Source organism: Phaseolus vulgaris, chromosome 2 (assembly GCF_051622355.1).
Source record: "Phaseolus vulgaris cultivar YP4 chromosome 2, ASM5162235v1, whole genome shotgun sequence".
Classification (NCBI taxonomy): domain Eukaryota; kingdom Viridiplantae; phylum Streptophyta; class Magnoliopsida; order Fabales; family Fabaceae; genus Phaseolus; species Phaseolus vulgaris.
Window position 1 is genome coordinate 29,733,844 of NC_143499.1, and position 17,292 is coordinate 29,751,135.

The window sequence follows — 17,292 nt, forward strand, 5'->3', positions numbered from 1 at the left end:
TAGAACTTGTCTAGGTCATTAGTGTCAACATTCTTTTATGCAACCATGATTTTTTTTGCAATTTTTTTTGTGTGTAAAGTTTTATAAAATTGTAGAACGTTTTTTTCCAAATCTAAAACTTTCTATTATTATTTTTTATTTATTTTCAACCATTGCTTTCAAGAGGCAAACTGTGTCCTAGTTCCAACCTTAGCCGAATCTCACTCTCAAAGCTTCACAATATCATATTCTTGATGTACAAGTCAATTTAAGTATGAACTCTATTATAATTATGGACTTTTTCACATTTAAACTTAAAAATTGTGATTAATTTATCTTTAAATAATAACAGTTAAGAAACATAATTATATTAAGTTTTTTACAACTTAATTTTTTTTTAACTCAGTTTGATTGAACTAATTTGTCGGTTATTGATGAAATTAAAAGGAAGTACTAATCCTTTTAGGAGTCTGAAACAAGCTTTTGTCAGTTTATGTCTGGATCAGTGCTGCCTTCAACAAGGATAGAAAATCATGAACATTTACTACAACAAAAATAATATAAATTATCATATATTATCCTCACCAAATATTGATTCATTGCTTACATATTATTTCCATTCTCATTTAAAAATAATCACATTTATGTTTACATATAAACAAATTTTATTCACTATTATTCCATTTAATGATATTTTTAATAAAATATTATAACTTTAATTAATGTCTGAATTTGGTTATATTATCATAATATTTTCTTTGTTTCAAAATAATTTTTTTAAAAGAATAATAAAATGTATGCGTTTAACCATTTTTCTTAATTAATTTGAATCTAATTTTTTTAATAAGTGGAAATGTGAAGTTATTTTCTTAAGTAAAAAACATAGGTGCTAAATCCCATGCTTTTTTAATGTTTATTTGAATTTGAGTTTAAATATTTAAATTAACTTGTATTTTCTATTGAACACTTCTGATATAATTATCATTTTTTCCATATTTAATTAGAAAAAAATTATTCCGTAAGAAAATATCCAATTCAGAGTCACAAGTTATAAGACATTTCCATTAAAACATGTTAACGGAGTATGAAATTTAATATCTAATTGTTAAATAAAATTCTCGACTATAAAAAAACACACATATATATATATATTATGAATTTATTTTAACAAGACAATTATACTGAAAAAAGAAAATCAACAATATTTATTGCATAAAATACATGTACTAATATTTTTCACGAGACATTATATATGTTACCAACACAATTAATGGATATAATAGAAACTCAAACAAAATTACAGCTATTTTATGAAAACCAGATAACTTTTTATTATTATTTTGAAAACAAAAATTGACAATGCGTAGAAAAATATTTGATTTTAATAATTTCAAATTAGAATTTGTCTATGTAAACATTTCCAAGAGACTGTTTCAGAAACTTGGCTTAGTCATTTCTCAGCCAAAGATCATTTGACCTTTAGATGAATGTTTAAATTAGGAATTTTGCACCAAAGAATAAAATCATTTAGTGTCCTTCTCTCCTTGTTTTGACTTTAAGGATAAATAACCTAGAATTTATCTTACATGTGAATCCAAAGTAAGACATGTCCATATGCTTCCTATGTTTGGACAAAAATAAACACTACAGATGCTAAGCTAACTCTACTCTTTCTTTGATTTTAATAGAGCTTTCTTCCTCTGTGCAAGCATGTAACTATACATGTGTATGCTACCTGCATAGAATTATGATGCAAAACAAAAAATTACAAGGTTAACAAAAGGAATGTTAGTCAAAGCACAAATTAGTGGTGAGAAAGATGTTGAACTCATGCCTGGAACATAGATTCCCAATACAACAACAGCAGCACAAAAGTAATCGAATGAGAAGTTCCATTTGTTGGGCATCCTTATGCAGTACTTCTCTGATGCCTGAAAAATACTGAGCTCGTTAACTTGGGTAATGAAAAAACACCATATCAAATAGTTTCAGTAAATCATATTCATGAGTGACAGAGTATCAAGTCTTTTTCCCATTTCTCCATTATCATTTCGGGAATCGCAAAATATAGCAGGTGAGATGTTTCAGAAGATCAACAAACACAAAACTTGAGGGCAATGTAAAATGAAAATTTCACAAAAGAGGATAATGTTTTTTCCTTCTTGACTAAACCAAACTTCGTAAGTTCCTCTTGGTGAATATAAGGGCAAAAAAGAGAAAATATACATTCCCAATAAACAAACAAAACCAAACCAGTAGGATTCTAAAAGCATTGTGGACATTTGCTGTTCTAAATCTTTACCTTGATGAATGGCAAGGAAATGTATATCAGACCAACTTCGCTGCTGATGCCTGTTGGATATAACACTAAAAAGGTGCTATACCTGCCAGACCAAAAATTGCAATCCATATAACAGGAAGTCAGGAATATAAGAATGTTTACCATATTAAATACAGAATAACAGATTCAACTTCATACCTGAGCCACAAAAGCCATGACGGGGCAGATCCAAATGCCTCTTTCAAGCCAAAGAAAAAATAGCGAATAATCTACAATTATTACAGCACAGCAAATAGGATCATCAATATTGATTGTTGTTAATAGTTCTCTTCCCCTTTCAATCAATTATTTTGCCATGGATTACAAAGTGGTATGTTTACCATGAGCAAAAGAAAAATTGCAAGGGAAGTCATGGCACCAAGTCTAAAAGGCTTCTTTTACAGACACCCAAATCATGCCTTAAATCGCAAACTGAACTTAATTAGTGTTTAGAAGGGGTTTTGGGTGCAACTTATTTCAAAATATTGGGCTCCAACGATATAGTATAGGTGTCAGACGAAAATGTTATGCGCCAGGATTGAAAATGAAAAATCCGAGAATGAGGACAAACAAAGAAGAAAGTAGGAACATGGTGGCTATGGTGGACTTAGATCCGAGAATGAATGATGACGAAAGGTTGGAATCGAGAGAGGAAACAACATCTATTCAACTAGGAGAGAATGAAAAACAATGTACATACATAAGTGGAAGTATGCCAGTAGAGTTGGCAAATGGACTGATTGCAACATTAAGAAGAAATAAGAATTTGTTTGCATGGAAGGCAGTTGACATGTCGGGATTAGATCCTGATTTTATTTCTCATAAGCTATTTGTATGTCGAGAAGCAAAGTCAGTAGCTCAAAAAAGAAGAAAGTTGGGGGAAGAAAGATGAATAACAGATTTTGAAGAAACTAAAAAGTTATTACAAGCTGATTTTATTCAAGAAGCTTAGTATACAACTTGGTTGGCAAATGTGGTGCTCGTTAAAAAAACAAATGGAAAATGGAGAATGTGTATTGATTACACTGACTTAAATAAGGCATGCCCAAAGGATTCATATCCATTGCCGAGTATTGATAGATTAGTTGATGGAGCTTCCGACCAAGCAGTGATAAGGTTTTTAGATGCTTATTCTGGTTATAACCAAATACAAATGTACGAGCCAGATATACCCAAGGCAACCTTCACTACCGAAATGGCTAACTATTGTGACGAAGCTATGTCTTTTGGTTTGAAAAATGCTGGAGCAACATAGCAAAGGTTGATGGATAAGGTGTTTAAGGAGGTTTATGATGATGACATGATTGTTAAGTCATGTATGGTGGAAGTACATGTGAAAGATCTTGAAGAAGTCTTTGCAAAAATAAGAAAATACAGCATATGCTTAAATTCTAAGAAATGTGTTTTTGAAGTAAGAGGTGGAAAATTCTTAGGCTCATGCTGATTAATAGAGGCATTGAAGAAAATCCTGATAAATGTGAAGCAATAATGAAAATGAGAAGCCCAACAAACTTAAAGGAGGTGCAAAGGTTAGTTTGAAGATTGAATGCTTTGGCAAGATTTTTGCCAATTCTTGTCGAAAGAACAAAACTGATAGTAAAAAGTTGTTAAGAAAAGTTAAAACTTTCAAGTGGAGTGACCAATGTGAACAAGCCTTTTCCATTATCAAAAAGACGATAGTTGAACCTCCCATCCTAGTTAAACCTGTGTCAACCCAACCCATCATTGTCTATTTAGCAACCTCACATGAACTCATAGGAGCAATCCTGATCCAAGAAAGCTCAAAACAAAAACCAATATACTTTGTGAGTAGATCCCTACGGAATGCCGAAATCATATACCCTTTAATTGAAAAGATAGCATTAACCTTTGTGTATTTAGCAAGACGTCTTCGACCATATTTTCAAAATCATCAGATAGTTGTGAGAACTGATTGTCCAATAGCAAAAATTTTGAGAAAATCAGAACTTGTAGGTAGAATGGTGGCATGGTCAATGGAGCTTTCATAATTTGGAATCAAATAGGAACCGCGAGAAGAAATCAAAGCACAATCTCTTGCAGATTTTGTCATTCAACAACCGACAACAACAACAATTCAGCAAGAAGTATGGACTTTACATGTTGATGGATCATCAAACAAGAAGGGAAGCGGAGCAGAAATTGTACTAAAAGATCATTGTTACTAACTTATTATCATAAAGTTTTAAACATTATGCAATGCTTTAATAATGTCGAAATCAAGCACATCCTGAGAGAACAAAATACGAAGGAAGATTAATTATCCAAGTTGGCTAGTCAACAAAAGCAAATTCAACACAATTCAGTTATACAACAAACTCTTAATAGTCCAACAGTTGGAATAGAAGAATGTTCAGCAATCACAACAACAAAGGATGATTGGTTCAAAATATATATTGAAGTAATCAAGAATCAAGAGTAAGGCATTGATAATGATGTTAAGATAGCAAGGAGAGTTGCCAGCTTGGTCATCATAGGAGACGAGTAATACAAAAGAGGACACTCAACCCCATTGTTGAAATGTCTATCTCAAGAGTAGGTTGAGTATGTGATCCGAGAACTTCATGAAGGACTTTACGGATTACATTGCGGTGCATGCACCATGGCAATTAAAGTTTTGCAAGCTGGATACTATTGGCCAACAATACGAGAAGATTGCAATGAATATGTCAAAGCTTGTAAAAAATGTCAAGAGTTTGGTAGTCTTAATTATATACCTTCTAAAGAATTACAAGGAATTGTTTCTCCATGGGCATTTTCCAAATGGGGGATGGACATTCTTGGTCCATTTCCTTTAGGACGAGGACAAACCAAGTTCTTAATTGTAGTTGTTGATTACTTTACAAAATGGATAGAAGTTGAAGCTCTTACAAAAATAATAGCTCAGCAAGTCCAAACCTTTGTATGAAAAAATATAATTTGTAGATTTGGTATCCCATGCGATATTATAACTGATAATGGTCGACAGTTTACTGATAAAAAAGCTTATGGAATTCTATGCAGATTTGGGAGTTAAATCAGTAACAACCTCTGTTGAACATCCGCAAACAAATGGACAAGCAGAGTCTGCTAACAAAGTTATTCTCGGACAACTAAAAGGGAGACTTGGAAGTGCAAAAGGATTATGGGTCGAAAAGTTACCAGAAATATTATAGGCATACAGGTGCACACCTCAAACAACAACTAGTGAAACTCCATTTAATCTTACATATCGTATTGATGCCATGATACTTGTTGAAGTAAATGAACCAACTTTACGAAGACAAATAGAAGATTGAAATATCAATAATGAATGTTTAAGAACAAATCTAGATTTAATTGAAGAACTTCGAGAAAAAGCAAAGATAAAAGAATAAGAGGTAAAGAGAAGAGCATGCAAGAGGTTTAATGCTAAAGTCAAACCGAGAAGTTTTAATGAAGGAGATTTAGTGTGGAGGATGAGAACTGATGCTAGAAAAGATCCACAACAAGGCAAACTAGCACCTAATTGGGAAGGTCCATTCAGAATAATAGAGGATCTACAAAATGAAGCTTACAGACTGGAAACGTTAGATGGAAGGATCATACCGAGAACATGGAATGCAAGTCATCTGAAGTTTTATTTTAGTTAAATACATTGTAAAAGACGTATAAAGCCATGACATGGATGCTTTTCCTTGTATAAAGAAACTTTCGTGCAAAATCGAATCATATATGAAGAAGTTATTCATGAACGACAAATCTTATTTCATCTTATTTCAAAAAATCTCTCGACCTAGGATGCTTTCACTCCAGGTGAAATCTCTCCTGAGAATATAATTCTATTACCTCTCGGCCTATGATGCTTTCACTTCAGGTGAAATCCCTCCCGAGAGTACAATTCAATAACCTCTCGATTTAGGATGCTTTCATCCCAGGTGAAGTCTCTCCCAAGAGCATACGTCATGTTAATTCAAAAACCTTTCGGTTTAGAATGATTTCACTTTAGGTGAAATCTATATCGAGAGCATATGTTATATAAATTTAAAAATCTCTCAGCTTAAGATGTTTTCATTCCAGGTGAAACCCCTCCCAAGAGCATGCTTCATATAAATCATGAAAATTCTTGGTTTAAGATATTTTCAATTTAGAAGAAATCTTGCTCGATAAATTTCTAAACAATATCTTTGATCCATGTTAGTTAAATGTCAGAACTAAAACAATTAAATATAACATGTAACTAGAAGGTTGAAAGGTCATATCGAAAGGTCAGGCCGAAAGCGTTAAATATATATATATATATATATATATTTACAAATGAAGTTTTTCATTCAATAATAGAGGTTTATTATATAATTAAAACAAGAAAACTAAAAATAACATAATTTAAAAGAGGTAATCGAGAGATTAGGCCGAAAGGTTAAATTACATAAATGCTAAAGTTAGTACAACCAAAAGAGGCCATAAAAGATCACGATAAAACATATTCAAAAGGTCGATAATTATTAACCGGGAGCTATTACAAAAGATCAAAAGTGAAGACTGATTCACTTCTCGGTATTAGCATTACAATGGGCATCTTCTTATGATGCATCTTCGTCAAGGATTTGGTCAATCGAAACCAGTTCACCATTGTAAGAATCTTTGTCGATATCAAACTTTCCTTCATCTAAAGGAATCTTGTAAAAATGCTTGGCTTACTAAAGGGCTTTGTCGAAACCTAACTTATGTTGCTCAATAACAAAGCCTTCAGCAACAGACACATTCAATTTCAGTTGACTTATCTCCATTTGCTAATGATGAGCAGTCTCGAAATCAACCTGTTTTGCAGAAGACAAATCAGATAAACTTTCCTTCAGTTGTCGATTTTCATCATGAAATTTCACTCTTTCGGTAGTCAAGTTAGCAATTTCATATTTCAGTGATTCCTTTTCGGCTTCATGTTGGATATTCACATTGGAAAATTCTTTAACTTAAACTGTCAAAGAATCAAGCTTTTTACCCAACTCAGATAACTCTGTTTTCAATCTCTCAAACTCAGTAGAGGAAATACCATTTGTACTTTCTTCTTTGATACTTTTGCCGAGAAACAAAGCGCGACTTGTGAGTTCGACAACTGAATCCGCCAAATAAGGAATATCAGATGTCTTGAGCATATGTTGAGAAGGCCCATCAAGATTAGTATGAAAAAAAAATCAGAGAAACGTGTTGATGCAACAAAAATTGTGTTTGGAAGAGGCCGAGAAGAACACCCGATAGCATGACGATGACATCTAGAAGATGAATGTGATCTTCTAACACTTCGGTCTCGTTTCTTGCTACTCTTTGAAGGACCGACATTAACATTTTCAATGTTATCAGGTTCAGCGAGAGCCTCTACCCAAGAAATGGATTCGATAACCTCTACTTCTACTTCATGATTAATTTATCTTTCAGGTCGAAGAGTTAAACCTCTAGCTTTGCTCACAATTTTTGAGAAATAAGAGTATCCTTTCGGATTAGTTGTCGTCATCAAACCTGAAAGTCAACAAAAGATTTAACAAAGTTAAAAATCTCATGTTATAAAGAAAGAACTTGAAAAAATACCTACCAAGGAAATCTTTTCGTGGTCTTTTAGAAGTATATAACCGTAACAGAGCGCGAGTAGGAATCTTATGGGATAAGTGACTGAGTACTTCAAGAGCATGACGGCCTTCGGTATTTATCGAATGATACGAACATGAATTGAACTTCAAAGGAGAGTTGGTCCAGTAGAAAGGAAAATTTGGAACATCACCATCAAAGAAATAGTTTCTTCCATTGTCTTCGATCAGAAATTTGAAAAAACCACCTTTGAAATTCTTATACGAAAAAGTAAATGGTGTAAGAAAACAAATTTCCGACTTTCTGATCAAGGAGAACCAACTAGGTCGCCTGCCAAGCCGAGAACTATAATAATACAAGAAAGCTTTCGGACTAAGAGATAACGAAAGAAACTTACACAAAATGCTAAAAGCTTGCATAGAAGTCCAACAACCGTTAAGATGCAGTTGAGTAGGAGAAACATTGAGAAATCAAAGCACCCCCATTTGAAATTCGTCTAAAGGAAATCTAACATGAAGGTCAGTAAAAAGACATTCATAAAAATAGAAAAATTCACAATTGTCACCTTCACGTCCATGACAAACATTATCAATGGCTCCAGCGCGCCGAAAAGAAATGATCTCTCAGTAGCATTAGGAGAATAAATGTAAATGTTGGAAAGAAAACTGCTAAAGGTTGAAGAAGAACGATATCAAGAAAAATATTCTTATACTTTAGGATTAACCCAATCATAACCGAGACGAAGACTTAACCTCTCGTATGCTTTCTCGTTTTTTTCTTCAACTTCAACATCCATAGCCGCATCATTCGAGTCTTTCATACAAGAAAGTGTAGCAGATGAAGAGACCGAATCCATATCTTGATTAATCTTTATCATTCTCCAGTAGACTCATTACTTGCGCTCGAAAACCCCGTAAATTCATCAGAAACGGAAACAGAGCTTGAAAAAGACATTGTACCTTCTGAGAGTACTCGGTTAAATCTTTCGAAATGAAGAATACAAAAAAGCGTGAGGTAGATCATATGAAACTAAATATTTATAGTAATTGTAAAATCCTTACATATGAAACGTCACGATATCACAATCGTTGAAATGTATTACATCTAACGGTCAAGTGTTTATAACACGTCATGTCAATCGGCACATTCAAGAAAAGCATGTGAAACGAGACAATCTTTTGATGGGAAAAGGCATTTAATACAAAATCAAAATCATTTCCAAAAAAATATTTCTACTGACATGCTTGGGGGGCTAGTGTATTGTCTAGGCCAAAAGGTCTACCGAAAGGCTAGGCCAAAAGGTTAAAATACAAAAAATAAATAAATTAAATTAAATTAGTTAATGTAGTAAAGTCCATAAAACAGGACCAAATATCATGTGTGTGTTTAAAAATATTAGGTGCAAAAAGAAAAGACCCAAGTAGCTTTTAAGCCCAATAAGAGAGCGTTATGAATAGATGTTCAACCTAAGAGGTAAGTAGAGTGAATTTATCTGATAATTATACAAAACTGATTCTGACTTTGGCATCAGAGCGCCTTGTAGGTACACACACCCACCCGTGAGAGGAGACCGAGATGAGAAGCCAAGAGATTCAGTTGATCCAGCCTAGTCAAGTAAGTTTGTCAGTCATCTAAGCCTAATCAAAAGTCAAATGAAAAGTGGATCAAAAGCTCAACCCAAGAGAAGAGACCGAGAAGACCAAGAAGTCCGAGAAGCTAACACATTTTATAGAAAAGATTTTTGTTTCTAGGCCCGTGTAAGAATCGAAAGAGTTGTGAAAATTAAAAAGAGAAAGTACATATTAGTCTCAGATTTTTGTTAAATTCATTTTCTCCACGTGCGTAACTATACCTATTGAGATGAAGAGAAGTACATTTACTTATTACTAATACAAGAGATTTTTTGCGAATAAAAAAAATACTAATACAAGAGAGAGAGCTAGATTATATACACATGCATGCAAAGGAAAAGAGACATGCCATGAGCCCATGTGTACACTTCATAGTAAACTACATGATATGTCTAGCATCACCCCATTAACAATTATGGTTAAATTGGTCACAACCATAAGTTTATAACGAAATTTTTGGACGTTGGCAACCAAACGAGTTGTGTACCGTTGAAAGTTTGCAATATTGAACTTGTCTTTAAATATCTACTTATAGCCCACAACCGTAGCACTAGAAGGAAGAATAGTAAGGATCTAGCTTTGATTGTTAACTTAGATCTTGGTGAATCTATTTGATTGTGGAGATTGGATTAATAGTGTATGGGTATGAAATTTAATTTAGAGAAGAGGTTTTTGCTTGGGAGGAGGATCAGGTAAGTCAGCTTTTTCAGGAGATTTCTAATAAGAGGCTCGAGTTGGAGACTGTGGACAGATGGGTTTGGAAGGATAGTGAGACAACAATGTTTTCAATCAAGTTTGTTTACAGTTTATTAAGGGGATAGGGAGCGAGGAAAATATGCAGATGTACAATTTCTTCCAAAAGATTAAAGCTTTTCCTTCAACTCATGTCACAGCTTGGAGGGTGATAGAAAACAAGATTTCTTCTAAGGTAAATCTGGAAAGACGAGGGGTTGGGGTCAGAGCAACCTTTGTTGCTTGTGCAGGGTGTCAGAGGAGTCAACAAGTCATTTTTTCTTCGGATGTATAGTCGCTTGGCTAGTGCGGAATCTCTGTTATGATTGGTTAGGAGTGAGTTCAGTTGATCCTCTTGTTCCTGGATCATATTTTGAGTAGTTCAAAATTCTTGGTTCTTCTACTTCAGTTAATCTGATTATGGGTAATGTTTGGATCACGTTGGCTAGTGAGATTTTGAGACACAAGAATAATTGCTTATTTAAAGGAGAAGTAGTGGATCATTCTGAAGCTTTTTCCCTAGCTCAAGTTAAAGTTTGGTCTTGGATCTCTTCAAAAGTACAGTCATTGAGTTTCTTGTTCTTTGACTGGTGTCTAGAACCCCTGGAATGTATGCATTAAATTTAAAGTTACTATTAGGGTGACGGGGTTGGTCCTTATCTTACTATTGTCTTTAGTTGGTAATGTAGCAATAGGTAGTAGGCGGATCTTTTGAGATGTTGTTTGAGTACGGGGAAAAGTGCATTTGTATATCTTGCTCGATATGAGGGTTGGACTACCCTTTGAGTGATCTGTTTAATTATTTGTTTCTTGTTGATAACAAAAAAGTGTTTGATTGTTAACCAACACAATATATTCATTACGCATAGCTTGGAACCAAGCTGATAAAGATATGGCCTCTTTAATAGATAAAGGTTCTTGAGAAACAGAAGAAGTAGTAGCAGTATACGAACATACTTGTTTTAGCTCTAGAAACCATATGGTCATCATTTGCATGTGATTGGTGACTATTTGTATTATTATGAACGTAAGGCTATATATTAGTAAAATTATTCTCAGTAGAGTGATTGTGTAATCTAGCACTAGAATTTTGTGTGATAGGTGGCATAACAAAAGAAGGTGGAGAATAAGTGTTAGGATAAATTTGTAAAAAAATTAAAGGAAGTATGTTATCATATAAAGAACTTGTACAAGAAGAAACATATTAAACTCATATTGAGAAAGAGAATAAGGAAACATTTCTTGATTAAAGAACATGCCTTGAGAAATAAGTTTTCCTAACTAGAAAAAAAACGTATTAACCTTTATTGTACAAATTATAACCAAGGAATAATCAACCTTGTAGAGCCAAAGTCAAGTTTATTCTTATTATAAAGACACAAAAGAGGAAAATATGCACTAGAAAAAAATTTAAATTTGTTGTAACCAAGTTTATTGTGAAATAACATTTCACAGGGATTTTTATCATTTAGGACCCGTGTAGGTAAAATGTTAATAATATGAGTGGGTGCCCATAACTTGATGGGAAGAGAAGCAACAATTAACAAAGTGAGACCTATATCAGTAATGCGGTGACTGTTTATACTCAATATCATCGTTTTATTCATGAATATAATGGAATTTTAACCTATTTTGATCCCATGTTTATTCAGAAAAGTTTGAAAAATATAGGAATTCTTTTGTGGTATGTGTTTGTATGTTTTATAACTTACATTTAGTTTAAGTTTCAACAAACATTTTGAAACGTGTAAAAGTTGTAAGAGTGTAATATTTAGCTTGTAGTAAATATATTTGTTTTTATAACAAGGACCGAGAATACTCAAATAAGTTGATAAGACTAACTTCTTCTACTGATTTTCCGGTTTTGGGCTTTGGACTCCTCTTCAGATTGGGTTTTGGGCTTCTCCAGGTTGGACTCTCGGCTTCTCCTCAGACTGCACTCTCGGCTTCTCTATGGATTGGGGTCTCGGCTTCTCTTCAGGTTGGGCTCTCAGCCTCTTCTCCTTACGGATGGGTGTGTGTACCTGCAAGGCGCTCTGATGCCAAAGTTAGAAATGATTTAATGCTCATCAGACAAAAATGACTCTTACTTACGTCTTGTCTTGACCCTCTATTTATAGGGTTTTCTTATTGGGCTTACAACTCACTTGGATCTTTCTTTCTGCACGACTTTATTATTTTACACACACCCATTAACTTGGGCTTTTATTGGATTGGGCCTTGCTACAGTAATTATATTATGTATATTTATTTTATTCTTTCATATTTGCATTTCTCGGCATAACCTCTCGGTTATACCTTTCGGTCTTATCAGTACACTAGCCTCAGGCATAAAGATTTTTATTTTTAAGAAAATTGTTTATGCCTTAATATTATATAATATGTTAGGAAATGATTTCGATTGTGCATTAATTGTCTCGTTTTTTATGTTTTTTCTTGATCAGAACAAGTGATTTGACGTGGATGACCCGTTCAACCATTAGATTGCATGGGTTTAAACGGTTTCGTGTTGTGACATTTCAAAATTTAGGGCTTTATTTCTACTATAAATAGCGTATTTCATTTGTTATTTGTGACATTATATTACCTTTGTTATTTTGCAAGAGTGTCAATTCATCGTTTGAAAGGTATAATGTATATTTCAAATTTTGTTTCTATTTCTGATGAGTTTACTCGTTTTTCGAGCACGGGTGATGAATCTACTGGGCGAGTGTTAGGAGCAGATCAACAGTCTCATACAAAATCGTCATCTCCTACTCTTTCATGTATGAAAGATTCAAATGAAGCCACTACTGATGTTGTTCCTCATAGAACCGAGAGAATCGCATCACAAAGAACTCATAGTCTTGGTTATAACTGGGTTAACTCTAAAGTTTGAGAATTTTTCTCTCGGTATCGCTCTGCACAAGAGCTTCGTAGTTTTCTTTCTAACACCCAAATCTATTCTTCTAGCATTGATGATAATATAATTTTTTTTTGGCGTGCTGGACATGTTGACAACGTTTGTCATGGTCGAGAGAATGATAGTAATGAATTTTTTTTATTTTTACGCTTGTTTATTTAGCGATCTTCATATTCGATTGCCTTTGAATGATTTCCAAATGGGTGTACTTAATTTTCTTAACATTTCTCCTACCCAACTTCATCCCAATGGTTGGGTTTCAATTCAAGCTTTTAGTATTTTATGTAAATGGTTGATCTTCAATTCAATCTTGAAGATCTTCCACATGTCTCTATACTTCACATGATTTAACAATTATATCATCAACATAAACCTCCATATTCTTTCCAATTTGTTCTTTAAACACCTTATCCATCAACCTTTGATAGGTTGCTCCAGCATTTTTTAAACTGAAAGGCATAACTTTATAACAGTAATTAGTTGTATCGGTGGTGAAAACTGTTTTAGGAATATCTGGTTCATACATCTGTATTTGGTTATAACCTGAATAAGCATCAAGAAAACTCATCATCTCTTGGCCAGATGCTTCATCAACCAATCGGTCAATACTCGGCAGCGAATATGAATCTTTTGGACATGCTTTGTTTAAATCAGTATAATCAGTACACATTCTCCATTTTCCATTTGGCTTCTTAACAAGCACCACATTGGATAACCACGTTGTATATTGGGCCTCCTGAATGAAACCAGCTTGTATTAACTTCTCGGTTTCTTCAATCACCGCTTTTCGTCTCTCTTCACCCAATTTTCTTCGTTTTTGTGATACCGGTTTTGCTCCTTGACAAACAGATAACTTGTGACAAATTAGGTCAATTCCAGGAATATCAACTGCTTTCTATGCGAATAAATCTTTGTTTCTACGCAACACCGCAATCAACTTGTTTAATAAATCTTCAGGCATACTCCCACCTATATACGTACATTGTTTCTCATTTTCCCCCAGCATCACATATGTTGTTTCTTCTTTCGGCTCCAACCTTTTTTCATTCAGTCTCGGATCTAAATCTACCATGGCTACCATATTTCTATCCTCTTTTTGTATCTGTCTTTAAAGTCATCTTCAACCCTGCTACATAACACTCTCAAGCATCTCTTTGATTAACATAGATAGTTGCAATTTCACCTTTCTCGATTGGGAATTTCATGGCTAAATGTGGCGTTGAAACTATTGCTCCTAATTTGTTTAGAGAAGACCTTCCCAATAATGCATTGTATGACGTGCAAGCATCTACTACCAAATACCTGATTTTAATTTTCCTTGTTGATTTTCCCCTTCCAAATGTTGTCACCAAGTCAATATATCCTTTTGTACTGACCATTTCACCTGAGAAGCCAATGATTTGCTCTCGGAAAGGCACCATATCTTCCTCTCTCAAATGTAATCTCCTAAAAGTATCCCAAAACAATATATCAACCGAGCTTCCTTGGTCAACAAGAGTTTTCATAACTGCATACTCCAATATTTCTACTGTTATTACCATTAGATCAATCTCTTGAAAATCTTCATCTGTAAAAAGAATTTGTGGCAAAGTTCTCCTTTTAAAAACATGATTGACTGTTCTGACACTTCTCCAGTATTGTTTTCTTGCCGATGACGAATCCTTCCCAGAAAATCCTCCCGAAATTGTGTTAATGAAACCTTTCACCGACCTTCCTAGACTTTTTTTCTCTACTTCTTCTTACTGACTGTGCATTTTGGTACCCCTTTCATTTCTTCCTTCCAGTCTGCTTGCCCTTCTTTCATCTCTTCTTTCTATTCTTTTGTTGTCTTTTCTCTCAAACCTTTCTACCCTCCTTTCTCCTACTTCTCCACCTCTTATTTCTTTTTCAGGACTTAGCCTCATTCATGTATTTCCACTTCTGACAAAACGTCTTAATTGTCCGGCTTGAATTAACTCTTCTATTATATCTTTCAACCCAATACATTCTTTTGTATGATGGCCATGACTTTTATGATACTCATAGTGTTTGTTATGATATCTCTCTCTGGTGTTCTTGCTTTTCTTGGGGGTTGTATGATTTTTGTTGCCATTGGTTCTTGTAAAATTCTCGTCCTATTGGTATTTAATGGTGTATAATGTTGGAATTTTCTGTTGAACCAAGTGGTGTTCAATGTTTTGAAGAATCCAAACCCTTTGAAGGATGATGAAGTCTCTGCTTTGCTTGATGCTGCTGTGCTGGTTTTAGTCTTGTTCTGGGGTAGTTCTATGTTGTAATCAACACTTAGATTAAATCTCAAAGCAATTAGCATCTCAATTTTATCAAAGCAAAATTTTTTTCAAACTAAGTTGAAACAACCGATTGTTTTGTCGAAACAACCGATTGTTTACACTTAGGTGTTTTGAGAAAGTTTGAAAACTATTTTTAAATGGTGGATTTTGTTAAGTAACAAAACAACCGATTGATTCGAAGAAACAATCGATTGTTTGTTTTAAAACCATAACAGAAAAACTGTTTTCTTTGACTGAGCTTTAAATGCTTTAACTGAATACGCTCCAGTCATTAAATGTTTTGACCAATCAGTTTTAAATGCAATTAAAAGTTTGTTAAGATTTGATAACAAACTATACCTTTGAACATATTCAGAAACACTATTTTTAAGAATTAAGAATCTTGAAACAAAGTTTTTTATCTAAGAGTTTTTAAAAGTATTCTGAGATTTGCTAAAGAGTTGAGAGATTGATCAAAGTGCTGAATAGGATTCTCTTGTATTGATTTCATATATTCATTTGTAACAAGTGTAATCTGCGTAAACTGCTGAACAATTCTGTTTGTATGTGTTGTTGAGATTGGCTGTGTGTTCTTGAGGTGTTCAAGATCAGCAATCTTAGTGTTGGCCAAGGAGAGTGTGTTTCTTGAGGTTTTCAAGGTCATTCTCTTGGTTGTTGTGTAAGTAATCAAGGTGTGGTTGCTTAGTGGATTTCCTCAGGGTTTCTGAGAAGACTGGATGTAGCTCTGGATTGGAGTGAACCAGTATAAACAACTGTGTACAATCTTTCTATCCCTAACTCTTTAATTTCAGTTTGTTTGTTGTTTGCTGGTATAAACAAGCGATTGTTTTTTCTAGTGTTTCAGTTTTGCTTGTTGTTTTGGCTAACTTAATTGCTTAATCATTTGATTTCTGAAATAAGTTCATTCTAGCTTTGAAAAGTTTGCGAAAACCCCTTTAAACAATTCACCCCCCCTCTAGTTTAAAGCCATCTTTTCTAACATTTTCGACTTCGAAACTCCTCTTTTGCTCTTCTAGCCATAGGTCCACTTTCTCTTTCAACTCCTACTTTTTCACCTCCATCTGCTCTTGCTTGATTACGAAATTCTCTTAATTCTTCCATCTACATTTGATGCTAGTTGTCTTAATTCATCAAGGTTGGTTGGGGGCTTTTTACAAAGAATGTCGGCAAACGGTCCCGGTTTCGACGTTGTTATCATGTGATGCATTGTGACTTCTGGGCTAAGATTTCGAATGCCCAAAAGCCACCTTTCCAAACCGTTCCATGAACATTCTCAACGACTCTCCTCTTTCTTGTCTTATATTTACCAACGCAATTGATGTTAAATGATGAGGCCGACTAGTTGCGAACTGAGCTCCAAACTTTTCTACCAACGTATCAAAGCAATTGATACACAAAGGTGGTAGACGTGTAAACCAACTTAACGTTGCTCCTTTTAATGTTGTTGGAAACACTCGGCACATTATAGCATCATTCCACGTATATAAACTAATCTGAGTTGTATATACTGCAATATGCTCATCGGGATCTATGCTTCCATCATATTTGTCTATGGTTAAGTTTTTCCAGTTATCAGGTAACGGGGTATCAACTATAACATCATAGAACTGATGTTTTCTAGAAGATATTCCGGTAAAAACTCTAGAGGTTTCAGGAAATCTTCTTTTTGTTTGGAAACTTTCATTAATATGAACTCTTTCATTTGCTGGTATTCTTGGCTTAACAGTCTCAAAGGATGAATTTAAAAATGTTTCTTCCTGTAACTTTCTCTTCATGTGTGCATTTTCTGCTCTCAAAATACTTAGTTCTTCTTCATTACTTTTTTTTAACATTTCAAATTCTTTTTGTAGTTGCATTAACATTGTCATCGACATCATA

At 34.0% G+C, this 17,292-nt stretch overlaps 1 protein-coding gene across 1 annotated transcript; it reads right to left on the reverse strand.

Annotated features, from left to right (window-relative positions):
* Positions 1-1,343: 1,343 nt before the first annotated feature.
* Positions 1,344-2,673, reverse strand: LOC137809342 (very-long-chain (3R)-3-hydroxyacyl-CoA dehydratase PASTICCINO 2A-like). The gene is made up of 5 exons (XM_068610467.1): positions 2,641-2,673; positions 2,459-2,529; positions 2,282-2,363; positions 1,814-1,910; positions 1,344-1,714 (listed from the first exon to the last, which is right to left on the reverse strand). The coding sequence occupies exons 1-5, from the start codon at positions 2,671-2,673 to the stop codon at positions 1,644-1,646; spliced, it is 354 nt and encodes a 117-aa protein (XP_068466568.1). The 3' UTR covers positions 1,344-1,643.
* Between the last annotated feature and the right edge of the window lie 14,619 nt (positions 2,674-17,292).